The following is a 22081-nucleotide window of genomic DNA, read 5'->3' as shown; positions in this document are numbered from 1 at the left end:
ACATGGATCTGGTGGAATGAATTTGGCCGTAAGGAATGGAAAGATGAGCAAAGGAAATGAGCGTTAAGGGAAAGAAAAGGAACTTCAAGGAAAGGGAAGGAGCGCAGAGGGAAGGAGTAAAATGAGAGGTAGCTGGCTGTTCCCCCTTCTAGTCTGCTTTAGTCCACTCCATACTACATTAATAAAACAGTTATGACAGTATAGAGATGAGCCTGAAACTTTAAAGGTGACATATCATGCAAAATTGACTTTTTAATGGTTCTTAACCTGAAATATGTGTCCCTGTCTACAAACCCCCCCGAGAATGAAAAAAATCCATTCTGCCCCTGTTCTGATTTCTACACCTTTCTGTAAATGTGTGCTGAAACCAGCCGTTTCAGACTTCCGTGTTTTTGTAACAACAATATCCGGTCTGTCACGGAGTCAGAGCTCGGAGCTTGTTCAGCCCATAGACTGTATAAAATACAACTCAACCCCTCCTCCGTTTTTCATTCCCTGCACACATGTGTGCTAACAAGGAGCTTAGGAGGGAGGCATGCTAGTTGTAGGCTGTCTTAATAAACACAAAGGTCGGTTTTACTCCCCACGTCTGCAGATTTGAAGATCTAGTGGATGATTTTTATTTGTCATGGATAAGTGCTAGCGCTAGTTAGCATAGCTACATAGCTATATGTTCATAGCTGTAGCTGTAGCTGTAGCTGTAGCTGTAGCTGTAGCTGTAGCTGTAGCTGTAGCTGTGTACCAAGACACACGTCGACATACTGACAAATAAAACAACAAGAAACACTAAATCTGTGACCAATCCTTCAGAAAATGTCCTGCTGCCTTTCTGGCAGAGGTCGGTTTGACTCCCCACGTCTGCAGATTTGAAGATCTAGTGGATGATTTTTATTTATCATGGATAAGTGCTAGCGCTAGTTAGCATAGCCACGTAGCTACATGTTGGTAGCTGTGTACCAAGACACACGTCGACATACTGATAAATAAAACAACAAGAAACACTAAATCTGTGACCAATGGTTCAGAAAGGTCCTGCTGCAGGCGCCTCTCCGTCAGGATCAGATTCAGAGGGTTGAAGTAACGCGGGTCTCTGAGCAGCCGTGTATATTCAGCCAACATGTAAACATTAGATCAACGTGCTGGAGAGCCGAGGCGCATCCACTTCCTGAGGGGGCGTGGTCAGAGGGAAAACAGAGTGTTCTGATGAGGAATGAAGAAGAGGACTTTTCAGGCAGACCAGAATCTGATTTCAAAGTGTTTTTTTGAGCATAAACTTTAACGACATGTTTTGGGGACCTCTTAGACCAATATATGTTGATGAAAAAAGCGTGATATGTCCCCTTTAAGTTACTCAGGCGAGGAAGTTTTTCTGCACCCATCTAGGAGTGTGGAGGGTTCCATCCTTGCAGGCGGCTGTGTTTGGGGTTGACTCTGCCTTGTTGAAGGAAGGATATTAATTCAACACGCTGCAGAAAATATCAGGCCACACTGAGGGAATAACTCATTTTCACAGTTTCAGATTTTGACTTTCTAATGACTGCGGTGTGAGTACAAACACTCCGACTCCTGGGAGAGCGTGTCCGAGAATAGGTCCGACTGACGCAGGCCAAAATTAACATCGCTGGAAGGATCCACCAAGAACAGCAGATCTGAAGTCAGAGGAGTAAACGTGGGGGCGTCTCTCAGTGTGTGGAGAGTATCTTGGAAAGTCCCCTAATGATGGCGAGTCCAGTTCAGTGGGATTTAGCACAGATACAGGCATTATCGTGCAGTGGTTAAATTACCACTCAGCTTGGGCGGTAACTCTGATTTAAGAGACAACATGAGACTAAGTTTATGGATAGTCATGTGACAGCTGCCAGTCTCAAGATAAGGACTAAAGAGACAGGAGAGAACCAGCAAATATTTACATGGCTCTGTGCAAGATTTGCATCAAGACGGTGAGAGAAACGGGTGGAGACACTCAGATCAAACACCCACTGTGGACGCTGTGGAGCCCACCAAAGAAAAAGAGCCATGTGCAAATCCATGAGCATGTTTGGCACATCTTAATCCGTGCACACACAGCACACGTTGGAGCTGTTTGTATGAAACAGCATCACTCTTTCAACAGAGACTCCAGTCTGCAATGTTGTTCACACTCTCCTCTCCTCCTCCATGTTGTCTTTCTGGTCCTCTGAAAACCTCTGACCTGTTGACTCCAGGCCTGGCTCCGCTCATCATGACTTTGGTTTGTTGTTGTAGTTAAGTGAAATACGATCTGGTGATAACACAGAGTGTTTTATTCTGAAAATTAACCGGATGTTTTCATTTTGTTTTGGTGAAACCTGACTTCCTGTCCCGCTCCATCTGCTCTGTTGAGATTGATGAGTCGTGCTCCGGCATCCGGTCAAAAATGGAAGTCTTGCGTATCTGATCCAGAGGACTCCGACCTGCCGGATCAGAGACGCAGCCGGAACACAACAGAGTGGATCCAGTGGAAGTTAACACATTGACTAAAATAGAAACCTATCAGATCTGGAGCTGTGACGGATCGGAGACAGACCCGGACACGGATCTGGTGGAATTTGGCCGTAAGGAAAGGAAAGATGAGCAAAGGAAATGAGCGTTAAGGGAAAGAAAAGGAACGCTAAGGAAAGGAAAGGAAAGGAACGCCGAGGGAAGGAGACGAAAAAGAAGCTAAGGAATGGTAAGCTGAGGAAAGGAAATGAACGATAAGTAAAAGGAAAGGAAATGATCGCTAAGGGAAGGAAAGGAACGCCAAGGGAAGGAGATGAAAAAGAAGCCAAGGAAAGAAAGCTGAGGAAAGGAAATGATCGCTAGGGGAAGGAAAGGAGAGCAAATGAGCGCTAAGGAAAGGAAAGCCAAGGAAAAGAAAGTGAGGAAATTAAATGAGCACCAGAACACAACGGAGCGGATCCAGTGGAAGTTAACACAGAGTGTTTTATTCTGAAAATTAACCGGAGGTTTTCATTTTGTTTTGGTGAAACCTGACTTCCTGTCCCGCTCCATCTGCTCTGTTGAGATTGATGAGTCGTGCTCCGGCATCCGGTCAAAAATGGAAGTCTTGCGTATCTGATCCGGAGGACTCAGACCTGCCGGACTGGACTCTGCAACAGAGCGGATCCAGTGGAAGTTAACACATTGACTAGAATAGAAACCTATCAGATCCGGTGCTGTGACGGACCGGAGACGGATCTAGTGGAATTATAAATATCTTAAAATCATCAAAATGTTCAAGAAATATAAAAAAAAAAATCACCTTTTGTTTATTTTTTGCGATTACATTTATGAACCATAAAGACATAACCTTGTTTTTTTGCACCAGGCCTCAAAAAGTAACATTTAACACTGCGTCTAATGGGGTCTGACTCACTTTTGGAGTCAGCCTCAAGTGGACACTCAAGGGACTGCAGGTTTTTTGGTGCTTCAGCAGGAGCTTTATTTTTCAACACATGAAGGAGGAGAAAGAAACAGATGATGGAAGGAAAACAGGATAAAGGTAGGGTGGGGGAACTAGGGATGAAGTTGAAGGAAAATAGGGAAGGGAAGGAGGAAGAGAGAAAGAGAGGAAGCAACGTAGGGAAACCTATCGCTACTCGCTCCTCTGCTCTCTCTCTCTCTCTCTCTCTCTCTCTCTCTTTCAGAAGTTATTTTAAAAGTTATTCAAAGAATAATCAAAACCTGGTTTTAGACAGGATTGTTTGTGAGGCCATTTTTTTATATTCTTTATTATTTATTCTTTATTTTTATTCCACCTCTTTGCCTTTTTTTAGCCTGACTTACAGAAGATCTTTTTAAAACTACTACTTCTTTAGATGCTTCATTAGGAAATCTTTCTTTACCTACAACACCTTCACATCTTTTTGTAGCAACCTGACTCAAAAACTTCTTGACTTATAAAGTTCTACCTCATCTCATGTGTGTGTGTGTGTGTGTGTGTGTGTGTGTGTGTGTGTTTGTGTAGACACAGGCAGATGCTACATCATCTGTCTGCTGTCAGACTGCTGATCAACAAAGTAAAACTGCTTCCTGCACGACGCCATCGATCAATCAATCAATACACCAGACCTCTCTGTGCAGCACTTTTATAAAAGTTAAAGCACAGAAGAGCTTCAGAGTAACGCCTGAACACAAAGTCAGAGACAGATAAACGACTGAGTGAACAATTAAAAAAGGAACCATTGTGAAAAGTGTCGTGATTTCTAACTCCACAGTGTAAGGTTGAAGCTCTTCAGTATTAGAGTACGATCATTCAAAGAGGAAAAACAAGACGTTTGCATTTTTAAAACTTGCAGAGTTTTGGCAGGAGGCGGATCCTCGTCCTTGAAAACTTTCCAGTAAACTGTCACCAGTTTTTCTAAAGTGAACACAACAATCCCCAAAAGATTCTAGAAATACACAGAAACACTGCGGTCGTTCATTCAAGGACAACTTACTGTCACATTGGAAGAGCTTGTTGCAGAAAATCCGGCATATTTTAATGCAAACAAGGTCTGGGAGCCGGAGGAGAGTCTGGAACATTCTGCACTACGGTCTTTATTTGTTTGCAAACCTGCAGCAGAGCCGACAAACATCTTTAAGGTTATAAATACAGCAATGTAACAGAGAGATCTGCACACTTTGATTCATTGAAACACAAACAAAGCTGTGAGACAACAGCATTTCCTGTTTTCTGTAAGGTCTAAATACTGCTCCAGGTTTTCAGGATTCTCAAACATAGCTGTTGATAAAACTAAACCTTACCGGACTATAAACAGCTGTTTATGTTAAACTGAAAGAAATCAGTAGTTATGTGGGGTGTTTATTCTTTCTTCTTTTTATTACTTATTTTTCAATTTATTCTCATTTTTTTTAAATTCATTATTTATTTTTGTTGTTTTAGTATTTTTATTATAATTATTAAAAAAAAATTTTTTTTTCATTATTCTTTTTTATTATTTGTATTCATTATTTCTGTTTTTCTTTCTTTATTTATTTTTAATTATTATTATTATTATTATTATTATTATTATTATTATTATTATTACTGTTATTATTATATGTTTAATTATTATTATTATTATTATTATTATTTTAATTATTATTAATATTATTATGACTGTTATTATTATATGTTTAATTATTATTATTATTATTATTATTACTGTTATTATATATGTTTTTATTATTATATATTTAACATATTATTACTATTATTACTATTATTTGTATTCATTATTTTTGTATTTCTTTCTTTATGTATTTTTAATTATTATTATTTTAATTATTAGTATTATTATGACTGTTATTATTATATGTTTAATTATTATTATTATTATTATTATTATTTTAATTATTATTATTATTATTATTATGACTGTTATTATTATTTTATATGATCTTTTTAAATTGTTATTATAATACATTGTTAATTATTGATATTATTTTAATTACTTAATTTATGCATTTATCTACTTATTTATGTTAGTTTTTAAGTCACTTGTCTGTATATAGAAGTCTGGGAATTGTATGCCTTGTATAATATACATACTTGTAATTTTGTAATATGTAAATGCACTCTTTGCACTATTTCATTGACAATGTCCAGTGCTTTAATATATTTATTTTATTTTATTGTAACATAAGTGATGCTAAAGTAGCAGTTTAACTCTCAGCTTGGCCGTTGTTTAATTCCGCTTTCCAAAACCGAAAATCAAACGATGCCTGACGCTGGTTTGGAAAACAGCCACTGTTTACCTGCAGACTCTGATCTTCTGTTAAGCCGTGTCAGATGAAATGTTCTCATCTTGAACTTTGTCAGTGTTTTCTTACCTTAAGACAAGTCAGGAAGTCAGAATTTCAATGTCTGTTTGATTGCCTGTGAAGTTAAGTCGCTTCACTATTTTTAGGGATTCAGTCAGAAGGTAGTTGTCGCTAAATATGACTTCCCTCGGGACTATTCTTTGTCTTTACGAGCACTATTTTGAAATCATTCTTGAGGTTTAAAGTGTCACTCTGCAGCTGATTCTGCCTCACATCTCTCTTTCTGTATTTCTCCCCCCTGTCGCTCTCCATCATCCTCCCTCTTCTGACTCTTTATGTAATTGTCAGCTCGAAATGAGCGCCGAGTTTATCTCAATCTCCCGGCATGAGGCTCGGCTGAGAGGGATATCACGCTGCTGTCGATCCGGCGGGCTCGCTCTCAAGAAGGAGCGAGGGCCTAAATTTATGTGTCAATCAAACATCACCTCTCCTTTTTAATCTGTTCTAAACTTCCCAGGTGCTGCCGAGTGTGCCGAGTGCCTCCGACCCCCCTCCGTCTCAGACTGTTCATCCCTCTGAAGTCTCAGAGGAAATAACAGCTTCATCCCCGGCACTCCTCCACCTCGCATCCACCACACGCGAGGAGATTGACAAGTGTCTGAGAGGTGCTGGAGTGAAATGACAAACTGAGCTGTGGATGCTTTTACTTTTGTTACTGCTTCATAAATAACACACTGAATGAATCACCGTTAGAGGATGATTAAACTGCCTATTACCGTCTTCTTCATCCAGCTCCAAACGTCTACCTAAACCTGGATAAGGACGACACGTATGACTGCAGTCAGCAGGATTAGCATGAAAACAAACACACAAAGAAGAATGCACGGTGTGTTTCCTCTGCAGAGGGAGGTGTCCTGTTCCCACTAATTACCTCCCTGCAGATTTACACTGTGTTTGAATTAATTTTAGGCGTCTATAAAAGTCGCTCCTCTGTGCAGAGACACACAGAGGGAGAGATGGCAAACCTCCAGAGCTCAGTCCAAAGACAAGCTCAACAAATAGATCCGTCTGCTTCCTCCGTTACAGACTGTTAAAGGCCCATCACAGGCATGTTGTGCAGCATGTATTCTGCAGAATACAAAGCCGGGAGGAGGTGTTGTGTTTCCTTTCAGAGTCTTTTATTACCATATAAAAGAATAAAAGATAGAGGAATTCTTCTTCCTATATCTTTCTTAAATAGTTTGCATGTTTGGAAGTTTCAACACACCTTAAAGTCACCGAACTTTGCAGCAGGAGTCATAAAAATATGATATTCAAAACAGGAGTGCATATGAAATTTGGTAAGCCTGTTGCACCCATCCAAACATGATCAAATATTGACCGTTTTTGGATAAAAGCTGAACATGAAAAAGAACAAGAATCAGAATGAGATTTGAAGTCATTAAAAATATCGATACCCTGTCCGCTCCACTGAAGCTGCACTCATTACTGCCTTTAAAACTTTAAAAACTAACAAGTTGTGTCAGAAATACTGAGTATTTTCATCTGTTAAAGAGCAACTTGGTTCAAAAAACACTCTTATTGTCAACACTGCATCAAAATCGTACCTAAAGTCTCTAAAAGTAGTATGGGAGGTAGAGCCTTCAGTTATCAGGCCCCTCTCCTTTGGAATCATCTACCAGTCAGGGTCCGGGAGGCAGACACCCTCTCTACTTTTAAGAGTAGGCTTCAAACTTTCCTTTTTGATGAAGCTTATAGTTAGAGCTGGATCAGGCTTGGACCAGGTCTTAGTTATGCTGCTATAGGCTTAGACTGACACACTGGGATCCTGTCTTTCCCTCTCTCTCCTCTCTCTGCCTGTCTCTCACTTTAACTCTTCCTGTCCCATTAAAGTTACTAACCATAGACCATTCTGGAGTCCCTGAGCTCCCTATACTGCTGTAGGCTTAGACTGCTATAGGCTCAGACTTCTATAGGATCAGACTACTATATGATCAGACTGCTATAGGATCAGACTGCTATAGGATCAGACTGCTATGGGATCAGACTGCTATAGGCTGAGACTGCTATAGGATCAGATTACTTTAGGATCAGACTGCTATAGGCTTAGACTGACACACTGGGATCCTGTCTTTCCCTCTCTCTCCTCTCTCTGCCTGTCTCTCACTTTAACTCTTCCTGTCCCATTAAAGTTACTAACCATAGACCTTTCTGGAGTCCCTGAGCTCCCTTGTCTCGTGGGTTCCTCTGGATCTCTGCTGTAGATTCCTTTTTTGGGGTCTGTTATTCATCCTTTCTTTCTTTCTTTCATTCCTTTTTCCTTTCTATTTCTTTCTTTATTTCTCTCTTGTTCTTTCCATGTTTCTTCATCATGTATGTCTCCTTTCTTTTCTATCCTTCTTTCTTTCATTTTCCCTTTCATTCCTTCTTTCCCGCTTTTCTTTCTGGCATTTTTTCTTTCTTTTATTCCATTTTCCTTTAATTTGTTTCTGCTTTCTTTCGTTCTCTCTCATTCTTTCCATGTTTCTTCATCCTTTGTCTCCTTTCTTTTCTATCCTTCTTTCTTTCTTACTTGGATTTTTTCTTTCTTGCTTTCTTTACTTCTTTCTCTTTTTTCTTCCCTCTTACTTTCTTTTGTTCTATTATTCTTTCCCTTTTCCTTTCATTCTTTCTTTCTTTCTTCCTTCAATTCTCTCTTTCTGTCTTTCATTCTTTTCTTTCGTATTCCTTTGTCTCCTTTTCTTATCCCCTCCTTTCCTTCTATCATTCCTTCACCATGTATTCTCCTCTTTTTCTTTCTTCTGGTCTCCCTCTCTTCTCTCTTTTCTTAGACCTTTCTGGAGTCCCTGAGCTCCCTTGTCTCGTAGGTTCCTCTGGATCTCTGCTGCTGTGGACGTGCCAGACTCCAGCTGCTACAACTACTACTATCCGTCTCCCCACTATCATCTCTCTCTCTCTTCATCTCCCTCTATCCCTCTCTCCAACCCGGTCTCAGCAGATGTGTGTCTAACATGAGTCTGGTCCTGCTGGAGGTTTCTGCCTGTTAAAGGAAGTTTGTCCTTGCCACTGTAACTTGCTAAATGCTGCAAAGTGCTCTGCTCATGGTGGATTAAGATGAGATCAGACTGAGTCCTGTCTGGAAGATGGGACTGGATGTGATCCGGTCTTGATGTTGGGTCTTTGTTAATAATAGAACATAGAGTACGGTCTAGACTTGAAAATGTAAACCTCAGTTGCAGCGGTAGTAAAACCCAGAGGGACATTTAGTCCAGATAAAGGTCTGAAGTGCACGCTTAAAGAGCCAGAGTGTAACCTGAGTGTGGCATGCTGTTCAGTGTGTGATATGAGCTCAGTGGTTAATTAACAGCTACAGTGTGAGCAGACTCTCTACTGCTCATAAGTGGCTAATGAGTGGAGCCACAAACTGAGGATGCATTATAACCTGGCTGCTCTGCATCAACAGGATGAGATGTCACCTCACTGTGTTGTCTAAATTAAGGTAATCTGAAATCCAGTGAGACGGTGAAATGCTGATCCACAGTACAGGCCTGACATTTCCAACTAAATCTATAACATTAGGAGTTATTCCACTGTCCTCAGGCGCTCTGCCACAGCACTGATTTGCTGATGCAGAGGCAATTAGTGGAGCCTCAGAGGGACGATGGAATTTAATTTCTGAAAGGCCACGCTTTTAATTTTCCAATACTGATACCGCTGATGTATCATTTGAGTTGTTATGGATAATCCAGACTCGTTCATTTACAACACTGAGGCTGGCACGAGTATCCAACACCTCAGAGCCGGCGTGTGAGCGACCGTTTGAATCTCAGCAGGGCTTTTTTTTAAGAATGTAGTTCCCAGCTTCCTGTAATTGCCTTCATGACAGCAGCGACAGATTCCCACTCTTACGGTGCATTTTAATTGGTCTCAGTGGAACAGTCTAAGACCTGAGAATAAAAAGTTCACTTCGTTAATATCAGAGAAATCAGCAGGTATGGATAAAACTAATGTGGAGTCTGAGGTAAACACAGAACTCGTGCTGCGGGTTAACTTTAAAATATTCATGCATCCTTTTTCAGTCCTGCAAAATAATCTGCAGCACACAAACATTGTGTTTGTGTTTCTGTCACTGAAGCATGGAAAGCTTTTAAAAAGGCAATTTGTCAGCAAGTGACTTTGTGTCACCTATCAGGAGTTTTCCAACAACTTGCTCAGAGGTGTTAATCAACAGCCCAACACCACTCAGTAATCACTCAATCAATGAGAGGTAGAGGTGCAACAACTCGTCTACGTAGTTGACAAAACTGATGATAAGGTCTTTCTCTGGAGTTGAATCGCTGAGGAGTGAGACGCCTTGCGCCTTCTTACGAGTCAAGAATGACACCCAGGGTTGCGGACTTCAGGAGATGGGGAGATGGAACAGCCATCCACATGGAGGAGGAGATCTCCAACCTTCCTGATCAGTGGCTCGGGGGCCAAAACCATGAGCTCCGTCTTTGTACTGTTGAGTTTGAGGAGTTTAGATGTCATCCTGGTACAAAAGACGAGTGTAGTCTGGATCCGCACACACTGTACGGGGGGTGAATTGTTTCATAACGCGGCCACTTCAAAGATATTTCATCACACTCGCTCCACAGCAGTTATGTTGAGTTCAGCATTTCCAATATGGCCGCCGCCGCCGATTGGCCTCAAGACAGCGCTTCAGAAACAGATGGGTGACGTCACGGATACTACGTCCATGTTGACGTGTTGACATGAAACTGAACTTTGAGGCAAACTGTGCAGCAGTGTGTAAAAAGGCTCACCAGCGTCTGCATTGCTTGAGAAAACTAGCTTTCTTTCATTTGATCGAACAATCACGATCATGTTCTACCATGCTTTTATCGAATCTGCTGTGTCCTTTTCTTTAGTCTCATGGTTTGGCCAAATCACTCTGAAGGAAAGGAACTCTTTAAACCAGATAGTTACAGGGTGGGCCAGAAAGATTTACCCATCGTTTTTTCCACACTATTCAAAAATGCTTGCAGACAAACAAAACACACTTTGAACACAGTTTCTATACTTTATAGTCAGCCACCCCAAAAAATTGACATATCAATATGGCCACCCTTTGCCTTGATCATAGCCTGGAGACGACTTGGAACTGCCTGGCATGAGCGCCGCACTGTCTCTGCATCAAGTTTTGACCATGACTTCATCAAAGCTTCCCTCAAAGCGGTGACACTGCTGTGAGATACTCTTGAGACCTCCCTCTTCAGGATAGACCAGATTGCAAAGTCCATAGGATTGATGTCTGGACTTGACGGAGGCCACGTGTTCTTGTCCCAGAAGCCAGACAAATGTTGCTTGCACCAGGCCTGTGTGACATTGGATGTGTGAGCGGCTGCACCATCTTGTGTGAAGATATACTTGTTTCCAAATGCATTGGTACACCATGGCAACACTTTTTCTTCAAGCATTTGAAGGTAGACCTGGCTGTTCACTTTCACACCCTCCTCAATGAAGACCAAAGGAGACTTCGAGCCATCAGATGCAACAGCAGCCCACACCATGACTCCAGCTGGCTTCTGACGCCGGAAATGGGTTCTGCAGCCTTCGGGAAGGTGCTGGGAATTGACCACAGCCTGAACGGTGAAGATCTTCTCATCAGACCAAACCAGGACTTTGTCTGTGGCACTCTGGATCTCCTGCAGCATCATTTTCCCTGTCAAGCCTTTTTTATTTGAAGCGGCTGAAATCAGTTGTCTGCGTTGCATTTTGAGTGCTTTCAGTCCGAGATCCTGAGATTTTCACTTCCTTCGCTGTTGCCCTCATGCTCCTGAGAGGATTCCTTTGGATTCTCTTCTTCACCATCTCAGCAACTCTTTTGGTGCGAACTGAACATTTTCTTCCAGGAATTGGCTTGCTGGTGGTCTTGCCAGTCTCCTTGTATCTTTTCATGACGTTGTAGACACTCTTGCGACAAACATTCACCTTTTTCATGATTTGCTTTATTGTCAGTCCAGCCTCCTTCAAGGCCACAATCTGGTCGCGCTTACCTTTCGATGCCATACTCAACACTCATTAGGAGTAAACAAATGAACTCAGGTATCTCAAAAGATATGGCTCTTGAGAGAAACTATACAAAATGTTGAGCTTCTAGGACAAAAGCTAAGGAAATAGGATAGAAATATGTGATGGGTAAATCTTTCTGGCCCACCCTGTAAATGGTCAAGCAAGTTGATTGGTGAGCCACAGGCATCCACAGCATCTAACACTAATCAGTTACAGCGGATAGCCACCTCTATTTTAAAGAATGCCTCACACCTTTGCTCAGTGATTTCCAGCTTCCACACTCTGGACGACGGTATTTAGTCCCAAGGTGCCGGACACAGCGTCACAAGAAAAGCTTTGTTCCTGCTGCTATCACTGAGCTGAACAAGCAATAGCTTTTATTTTCTTACACAGTCAGCCCCCGATCTTATGACGTGAGCCCAGATTGTCTTATTTATTCATGTGATTCTATCCTTTTTATTGGTTGACTGTTTTCTGATATGCTTTTTAAATGGAACCTTAAGCACTTCTATCATTTTATCATGTCTATTCATTTTACCATTTTTAGTGTTAGAGTAGTTTTAGGATATTTTTTGTATGTTTTGCACATTAAGTAGTTTGCTCTGTCTGAAGTCTATCTTGTAATTTTGTTTCGACCTAACATCTCACTGGCTGCAAAACAAGTTTACCTACGGGTGCAAATAAAGCAACCTGAACCTGAACCTGACTTGCTTCCACTTTGTGTATCTACTGATGCACTCAACACAATCTCAAGCTTTTTAACTGAAGTCTGATTTTTGTGTGAATCTAATTTGTGGTTTTAAAGTGTGAAGAGAGATCTTTACATCAACCTCTCCCTTGAAAGAAATGACAAAGAGAGCTGTTCATAAATACATCTCCCTCTTTGGTTTTTCAAACCGCAGCTCTTAGCCCCCCTCCTCCTCCTCCTCCTGTCACCACATAAGGATGGCATCAATAACCGATTCAATTATATGAAAACCGAGCAGATCTCTGGAGTGTTATTAGAGAGAATGAGGGATTAGCGGTCTGACATTTCAGACAATTTACTAAATCTGTTACCGCTCAGTCCTTGTGGACAAAAAAACAACAAATGACAACACAGCTCCATTGTGCTTTTCTTCTACTTGAGTGTAAGTTCACTGTCACTGATGTGTGAAGCAGGTAGAGATGATTATCTATTGTGAGGAGTCTCTTTCTCTCATGTCTGAAAATCGTATTAAGAACAGTAGAATGATGCAGGAGCGTCTTCCCGTAGAGAAGATCTTTGGCACGGTACCAACACCAGCTTGCAGAGAGCACTTCACCAGCCGGAAGCCAATCGGTCACAGAGTTAATTCATTCACTTACTCTGTTAGTGACAGTTGATATGACCTACTGCCAGTTATGGTGTCAGAATCTGGAGTCAGTGACACTCAAGCTGTGGCCTGCTGTCTTGAAGGAAAGCTTCACAGGCTGAGGCGAATAACACAAATCAGATTTCACTACAAGTGGTTTGGATTCTGTTTGCATTTATTTTTAGGGCTGTGTATCAGAAGAATCAGACAATAGTGTAAACTTCAGACTGCCTTCACACCATAAAAACCAGGATGACATCCAACAGTACAAAGACGGAGCTCATGGTTGTGGCCGCCAAGCCAGTGCTCAGGAAGGTTGGAGATCTCCTCCTCCATGTGGATGGCTGTTCCATCTCCCCATCTCCTGAAGTCCTCCTTCCGTTCACACATCAAATCAGTCACAAAGTCTGCCTTCTATCACCTGAAGAACATCTCCCGTCTGCGTCCATCTCTCTCAGATTCAGTTGCCCAGACCTTAATCCACGCTTTCATTACCTCCCGGCTGGATTACTGCAATGGAGTCCTGTTCGGGGGACCCAGCAATGCCCTGGACCAGTTCCAATACGTGCAGAACTCAGCTGCCAGGGTTCTCACGCACACTAAGCCCTGGCAGCACATCACCCCCACTCTCATTCACCTCCACTGGCTCTCTGTAAAGTACTGCATCACCTATAAGCTCCTCCTCACCTACAAATCCCTGCATGCCCTCGCCCCCCCAATACCTGGCTGACCTCCTCCTCCACCAACACACTCCACCCTAAGGGAACCTAAGGTCTTCGGACCTGGGTCTCCTCTCCATCCCCCGGACTAAGCTGCGGACCTTCTGGGACAGATCATTCAGTGTGGCGGCCCCTACTCTGTGGAACTCTCCACATCCGCAGCGCCCCAACCCTGGACAGTTTTAAGAAAGCAATCAAAAAGCACCTTTTCCTCAAGGCCTGTCCCCGTTAGACATCCCCACCTACCCCCCAGACCCCCTACCTGACCCTGTGAGGCGACCTTGAGTTTCTTGAAAGGCGCTAAAGTATGACCTAAGAGGGACGCGATGATACAGTGTCCATGTAAAGACATATTTATGACATTTCTTCACATGAATTTCTCACAAAAATGGCGACAATGACTCAGTAGAAGTGTCACAAAGCCAGTGACAACTCCTCCAATATCAGCGTTAAGCTTTTACAACTATTACACAATTTCACCACACACACACACTTCCTCTAATTTTACCCTCTCAACGAGCCTCTGTAGTGAGAACTGTCTGCTAAACGTGTGAAAGCAGTTGTAAGGTTTTTAATGAGCAGCAAAGCCGGCTGTCTAACTGACTTACTGAACTGAACACTTTTCACAACTCTAAAGTAAAAGCCTCCAAATCCCTCACCGCTCCTCACTGGTGTGTTTAGCTCATTAGTAGTAAAAGGAGCGAGGGCTTTCCGAGCCGCAGACACGAGCTTGTTAGTGAGATTTCTCAGAGCCAAACTCGATGAACATGCAGCCTGGTCAGAGCTCAAAGAAGGTTTTGGCTAACTTTGGACTGTGTCCACACAATGGAGGACTGGGGTTAGGAGTCTATCTATGGAGTTGACAAAGAGCTGCTGATAATGAGTCCCATAAAACTTTTAGGAAGCTCAAAAATTCAAGACACGTGATAAAAATGGCGCCAATCATCAGCCTGTGGCTCTCCTGAGGTGTTATTGAAGCTCAGGTTCCTTTGATAGGAGCCTCCAGAGCTGGTTTGTATTTTTGGACTGGGTTTTTCTCATCATCCTCTTGGCAAATATCCCACAGATTCTCTACAGGGTTCAGGCTAGGTGAGTTTGCCGGCCAATCAAGCACAGTAATATTCGGTGGAAGTTTTGGCGTTGTCGGCAGGTGCCAACACCAGATTTCCAGGAGGCTACAGGACCGCCAGGACAGCTGGAGTCATGTGACCGAGGTTTCCCCACGGTAATCACTGAATCAAGGATTCTCCTCCTCCTCTCCTCATCCATGTTGTCTTTCTGGTCCTCTGAAAACCTCTGACCTGTTGACTCCAGGCCTGGCTCCGCTCATCATGACTTTGGTTTGTTGTTGTAGTTAAGTGAAATACGATCTGGTGATAACACAGAGTGTTTTATTCTGAAAATTAACCGGAAGTTTTCATTTTGTTTTGGTGAAACCTGACTTCCTGTCCCGCTCCATCTGCTCTGTTGAGATTGATGAGTCATGCTCCGGCATCCAGTCAAAAATAGAAGTCTTGCGTATCTGATCCGGAGGACTCAGACCTGCCGGATCAGAGACGCAGCCGGAACGCAACAGAGCCGATCCAGTGGAAGTTAACACATTGACTAGAATAGAAACCTATCAGATCTGGAGCTGTGACGGATCGGAGACGGACCGGACACGGATCTGGTAGAATTTGGCCGTAAGGAAAGGAAAGATGAGCAAAGGAAATGAGCGTTAAGGGAAAGAAAAGGAACGCTAAGGAAAGGAAAGGAACGCCGAGGGAAGGAGAGGAAAAAGAAGCTAAGGAATGGAAAGCTGAGGAAAGGAAATGATCGATAAGGAAAGGAAAGGAAATGATCGATAAGGAAAGGAAAGGAAATGAGCGCTTGGGGAAGGAAAGGAGAGCAAATGAGTGCTAAGGAAAGGAAAGAAAAGAAAGTGAGGAAATTAAATGAGCACCAGAACACAACGGAGCGGATCCAGTGGAAGTTAACACAGAGTGTTTTATTCTGAAAATTAACCGGATGTTTTCTTTTTTTTTTGGTGAAACCTGACTTCCTGTCCTGCTCCATCTACTCTGTTGAGATTGATGCGTCGTGCTCCTTTCAAGGCATCCTTTCAATCCAGTCCTGTGTTAGCAGGCCAAGCAAGCACAGTAACACTTGGTAGTAGTTTTGGCGCTGAGGGCAGGTGCTAACGCCAGACTCTCACCAGATCTGTGTCTGGCCCCTTTCTGCAACATGGATGAGGAGAGGAGGAGGAGACTCCTTGATTCAGTGATTACAGCGGGGAAACCTCGGTCACATGACTCCAGCTGTCCGAACCACAGTGGCTCAGAGACGTACCGGACACAGATCTGGTGGAAGTCCCGGGTAAAACTCCTTCTTCTTCTTCTTCAGGGTCTACCCGGTCCCCACCCTTCGTTGACACCAAACAGCCTTTCTAGCTGTGAGAACACGTCAACATAGATCATCTCTCACTCTTTAAGTTCCTGCAAATGTGTAAGAGGAGCGTTGAAGTGTGCAAACAGAGCTGACCTTTGTGCTCAACTACAAAGAGAATCTCTCAGCAGCAGCTTAATAATAAGAAGCACATGTCGCACCTGGATCCAGCCCACCAGGTGGTCCGACTCCTCTGCGTTTCATGGTGCATTCACTGTCCTCTTTGTCTCTGCAGCACCCCACTGTTCTGTGCTGACTTCTTGTCGCTGCAGTCAGATAATGCTGACACACTGAGCGCTGCGGTTGTGCCTCTGAAGCAGCTCCACATCACTTTGTTGAACTGCTCTTTGTGGCGCCGTGAAGTGTTATCTCTGGGTGTTATGTAAGATGATTCATATGCTGATTTTGAGGGGGATTGATCCCCTTTTCTGGCTGCTGATCCATACACCCGAGCAACAGCGGTTTAATCACATTAAAGAGGATGTAGGAATGTGTTGGCAGCATTACATCACTTGTACTTTGTAGAAAAATGGAGGAATGAATGAAAAATATGCTCCAGACAACCAGTTTACAGTCCACACCCTGCCATTGGCAAACACGTCTTTAAGAGAGAGTGTTGTGTAAGGTGTTCTCTGTAGGAATGTGTCCTCTGTGGTCTGTGCAAAGGTATGGATAGAGGTTCTGTAAAGCACTGAAGCCTCATTCATTCATTCATAAAGAAAGGTAATAATTGAACAAAGTTTTTGAGTATTTGTCAGTGAATTCAACTCAGATATGATAAATATCCCACAGATTCTCCACAGGGTTCAGGCTAGGTGAGTTTGCAGGCCAATCAAGCAGAGTAACGTTTGGTGGAAGTTTTGGCGTTGTCGGCAGGTGCTCACGCCAGACTTCAAGGAAGCTGCAGGACCGCCGGACAGCTGGAGTCATGTGACCGAGGTTTCCCCCGTGGTAATCACTGAATCAAGGATTCTCCTCCTCCTCCTCTCCTCATCCATGTTGTCTTTCTCATCATTACTTTGGTTTGTTGTTGTAGTTAAGTGAAATACAATCTGGTGATAACCAGACCAGTGAAACCTGACTTCCTGTCCCGCTCCAGCTGCTCTGTTGAGATTGATGCGTCGTGCTCCGGCATCCGGCAAGAACACAAGTCTTGTGTATCTGATCCAGAGGACTCTGACCTGCTGGATCAGAGACTCAGAAGGAACGCAACGGAGCGGATGCAGTGGAAGTTAACACATTGACTTGAATAGAAACCTATCAGATCCAGAGACAGACCGGGGACGGATCTGGTGGAATTTGGCTGTTAGAGTAATCAGATATCAACTGATAAGCTTGAACCTGAGCTTAAGATGTAGATTTTTTTTTTCTTGTAATTGAGAGTGACAACTTCCTGTCTGTGGCCCCTCAACATTTCTCAAATGAAAGTTATTTATTTATTTAATTAATAATCGTTCTCCTGAATTTCCACGCCTTTACTTTCCATGAACTAGAGAGTCCTCAAGACGCTGTAAGGAGCACATTACTCACATCTCTCTCCTACTGACTCTTCTTCAGCTGATCTGGATATTTCAGTGTCCGGTGACTCACCCTGGCGTGGTTTCGTTCACGTGGAGATTTTTTTTTCGTGTTTCCAAATAAACACAGAGAAACCCTGTGGTGACTCAGGGGAGGAAATGTATGCACACACACACACACACACACACACACACACACACACACACACACATGCCCGCCTGCATATGCTCGCTGACTGTGGACCGAACGACACAGTGAAAAAGAAAGTACTGTAAATAGAGCGGCACTGATCAGAAGATGAGTAAACACTGCTCAGGAGGAAATCACCAACTTATCACGCTTACCAATTAAGCATGATAAGGCAATTTTGTCAGCGTTTGAAATGAGGTAATTTCCTGATTTCCTTCGTTTATGTCACGGCAGACTAAACACAAGACATTCAAAGATTTATGTTTTCACTATTTAAATGTGACATATCATGCAAAATGGACTTTTTAATGGTTCTCTCCCTGAAATCTGTGTCCCTGTCTACAAACCCCCCGAAAAGTAAAAGAATCCATTCTGCCCCTGTTCTGATTTCTCCACCTTTCTGTAAATGTGTGCTGAAACCAGCCGTTTCAGTTTTCAGTGTTTTTCATACGTCACAACGCCATCCGGTCTGTAACAGGAAGTCAGAGCTCGGAGCTTGTTCAGCCCATAGACAGTATAAAATACAACTCAACCCCTCCTCTGTTTTTCATTCCCTGCACACATGTGTGCTAACAAGGAGCTTAGGAGGGAGGCATGCTAGTTGTAGGCTGTCTTAATAAACACAAAGGTCGGTTTTACTCCCCACGTCTGCAGATTTGAAGATCTAGTGGAGGATTTTTATTTCTCATGGAAAAGTGCTAGCACTAGTTAGCATAGCCACATAGCTACATGTTGGTAGCTGTGTACCAAGACACACGTCGACATACTGACAAATAAAACAACAAGAAACACTAAATCTGTGACCAATGGTTCAGAAAGGTCCTGCTGCAGGCGCCTCTCCGTCAGGATCAGATTCTGGATCAGATTCAGAGGGTTGAAGTAACGCGGGTCTGTGAGCAGCCGTGTATATTCAGCCAACATGTAAACATTAGATCAACGTGCTGGAGAGCCGAGGCCACACCCACTTCATGAGGGGGCGTGGTCAGAGAGCTCATTCTCATTTAAAGGCACAGACACAGAAAACAGCCTGTTCTGAGCAGGGCTGAAGAAGAGGGGTTAACAGGCAGACCAGAATCTGATTTCAAAGCGTTTTTATGAGCAATAAACTTTAAAGACATGTTTTGGGGACCTCTTAGACCAATATATGTTGATGAAATAGAGCAGAATATGAAATTTAACGTGCATATCTGATCCCAGGGGCTCCTACCTGCTGGATCGGAGACGCAGCCGGATCCAGTGGAAGTTAACACATTGACTAGAATAGAAACCTATCAGATCTGGTGCTGTGACGGATCTGAGACGGACACAGTGGGATTTGTCTGTAACTGGCCCTGCCTGAACCCCATGAAGAGTCTGTGGGATGTTTGCCAAGAGGAAGGTGATAATGCGTTAAAGCACCGTCTTAATGCGACCTTTGAAAGTGTGTCAGATTTCAGAGTTGTAGGTCGTACTTAGTTTACCTGCAGGAGGCTGTTTCAGGTCAGCGTGGGGTGAAAATCAATTACAAGTCTGTGCCATGCATTCGGTATTTGGATTCCAACCAAATGCTAATTTTAGCTGCTGCACTGTTGCATCCACTCATCTCAGTTTGAGCTTGTGGTGTGTGGGAGTTCTGGTTTATAAGAACAAAAGCTGAACATCTGATCAGTAAATAGAAATAGCTACCTAGCAGGGGAGCACTTAACTTAGATAAAGTAAATTGTATGAAAAATTAACATTAAAATGAAGTGCTGTGTTTCTGCAGGCATGCACTGACCAACATGTTATTTTTCTAGATGGAAATCAACACTTTTTATTGAAAGTTATATCAATAAATGTTTTTCATAGCTTATAAAATGCACAAATAATTGTTTGTAGTTACTGAAAATATTTTTTAAAATCTGTTAAAACTATATTACTCATGAATTAGTTACTTAAAGCATTTCCACAAGTCTTACCTTAAAGATTAAAGTTGAATCTTAAAGTGTTTGAGCCCACTCTCTGTTTAAATATATTTTTCTTTTCTTTCTTTAATATATATATGAACTTTTACACAATATAAACAGATGATCAATAAAAAAAAAATGCAGGTGATGTTTTCTTGTAAAATAAAATAAAAATAAGTAGAAACATGAATAAAATAGCTAAAAAAAATAAAACAATATTAATAATAAAAATAAATAATAATTATAATTTAAAATAGAATACAAATAAATAGAGAAGAGATAAAGGACAATAATAGAAATACAATAAAAATAGGTAAATATTTAAATAAATACCAAAGGTAAAATACTTATTTGATATTATTTTTGCAAATATATATTTAAGTTTAATAACTTAAACTATTTAGGCAAGTTATTTTTTTCTTGTAAAAGAAAAAACAAAAATAAGTAGATAAGTTAATTAATTAGCTAAATAAAATAATAATAAAAAATTATAATTACAATAATTTTAAATATGAGAAATAAAAAGAGAAAAAATAAATTATTATTAATATTAAAATACGATAAAATAAATAGTTTAATATTTCAGAAATAAATAAATACGAAAGGTAAAGTAAATATATTATTCAGATTATTTTAATGTTTTTGTAACCAACTTTGTGAATTTGCTTATTTATTGTCTGTTTATTGGCAATATTTTCTGTGAATAGGAAAAATTATATAAAAAAATAACTAAATAAAAAATGTCTTAAAATAAAGACACCTTTTCACCCCTCAGCTGCTTAATAATGCCCATTTTTGTCATTTTACACCTATAACACCACTTTTCTCAGGTGTGGCCAGTCACGTGCCTGTACAGTGTGCAGGTCTTCATTCAAACAGTGACTCCACCTCCTTCAGGAGCGCTTTCAGTTCACTGAAATCACCTGCTGGAGCACTTTTACACCTGAACTCTTTAGAAAAGGTGTGAAATGAGTCCATGAGTATCAGGACAGGTGTATTGTGTAAAGTCAGACCCCTTTCCCCCCTCGTGCTGTGTGTTCCTCACCTTGAGTGATAGCTATAGACTCGAAGCTCTGCAGCTCCTGCAGTAAACACGTCCTCTCTGCGGGCTGCAGCCGGTAGATGAACTCTTTGGCTCTCTTCGGGGAGTTCAGCGGCTCCTTCGGCTCGTTCCTCCCGTGTGTCCCCAGACAGCAGCTCGGCGTGTGTCGCCCTGTCCCCGGCATCCTCACCACCACCACCAGAGCCCTCTGGAAGGACAGCCTGAACATTGTAGAGTCAAAGTAAACTCCTCTGGAGCCTGTGGAGTCTGTGGAGTCTGAGGAGAGAGAGATTCAGGCTGTCTTTAAACGCCTCTTTCAGCCGTCTTTGAACGCCTCTCAGGGAGAACTTCTTCTTCTTCTTCTTCTTCGCTGCTTTCTGTGACGCTCGATTCAAAGCGAGATAAAGAGAAGAGTTTTCTGGAAGCTTTCTCTGAAACTCAGACTCACTTTACAGCTCATGTCTTCTTCCTCTCTCTCTGACAGCCGGACTAACTCTCTCATGGTCGGGTCCGCAGGAGTTTGACTCGTGAAGTTCACCCCGAAGACGAACAAGATTCACGAGTGAAGCCAGCCCGTCGAAGTAGTGCCCCACTTCCGGTGGTGGCTTTGAAAGTAAAATGCTGTGTTTCCGGTGGTAACCTTTCAAACTAAAAGTACTTGCAAAATAATGAGACTGAATCATTGGAATTAAATAATTAAAAAAATTAATATAAAAATCTAAGGTGTTTTAAGTGTTTTTTGAACATACAATGTCATTTAGCAGACGCTTTTATCCAAAGTGACATACATACAACAAGCAAAGATCTAGACAAGAGGAAACAAGATCAGTAAGAGGAACAAAGAGCTTCAAGTCCATTTGGGTGCAGGTACTGCCAAGCAGTGTAAAGGCAATGCACAAAAGTAAGTAAGGAACATCTACAATGAAGCAACCAAACCATTTAAGACCTTCCATTATCATCATCAACAATTAACATCACCACAATAATGACCAAAGCACCAAGTGCTGGGTCACTCCAGATCTGAACACAGATTCCCAGAGTAGAGCAGGACAGTGTGAGTCAACTGTAGCTGGAAGACATGATCTGCCACTGGGGACAACAGTGGAGAACAGTCTAGCTAAGTGCATAGTG

At 42.1% G+C, this 22081-nt stretch overlaps 1 protein-coding gene across 1 annotated transcript in view; it reads right to left on the bottom strand.

Moving 5' to 3' along the window:
- Positions 1-21556, bottom strand: part of tmem65 (transmembrane protein 65) — a 46591-nt gene extending 25035 nt beyond the window's left edge. The window contains exon 1 of the mRNA XM_034705665.1: positions 20954-21556. Coding sequence (XP_034561556.1) covers positions 20954-21179 — 226 coding nt within the window. The 5' untranslated portion in view covers positions 21180-21556. The remainder of the gene's footprint in view (positions 1-20953) is intronic.
- Between the last annotated feature and the right edge of the window lie 525 nt (positions 21557-22081).

The sequence above is a fragment of the Notolabrus celidotus genome, chromosome 16 (genome assembly GCF_009762535.1).
Source record: "Notolabrus celidotus isolate fNotCel1 chromosome 16, fNotCel1.pri, whole genome shotgun sequence".
NCBI lineage: Eukaryota > Metazoa > Chordata > Actinopteri > Labriformes > Labridae > Notolabrus > Notolabrus celidotus.
Note: the sequence above shows the minus strand (reverse complement) of the source record. Positions and strands in the feature narration are given on the sequence as shown.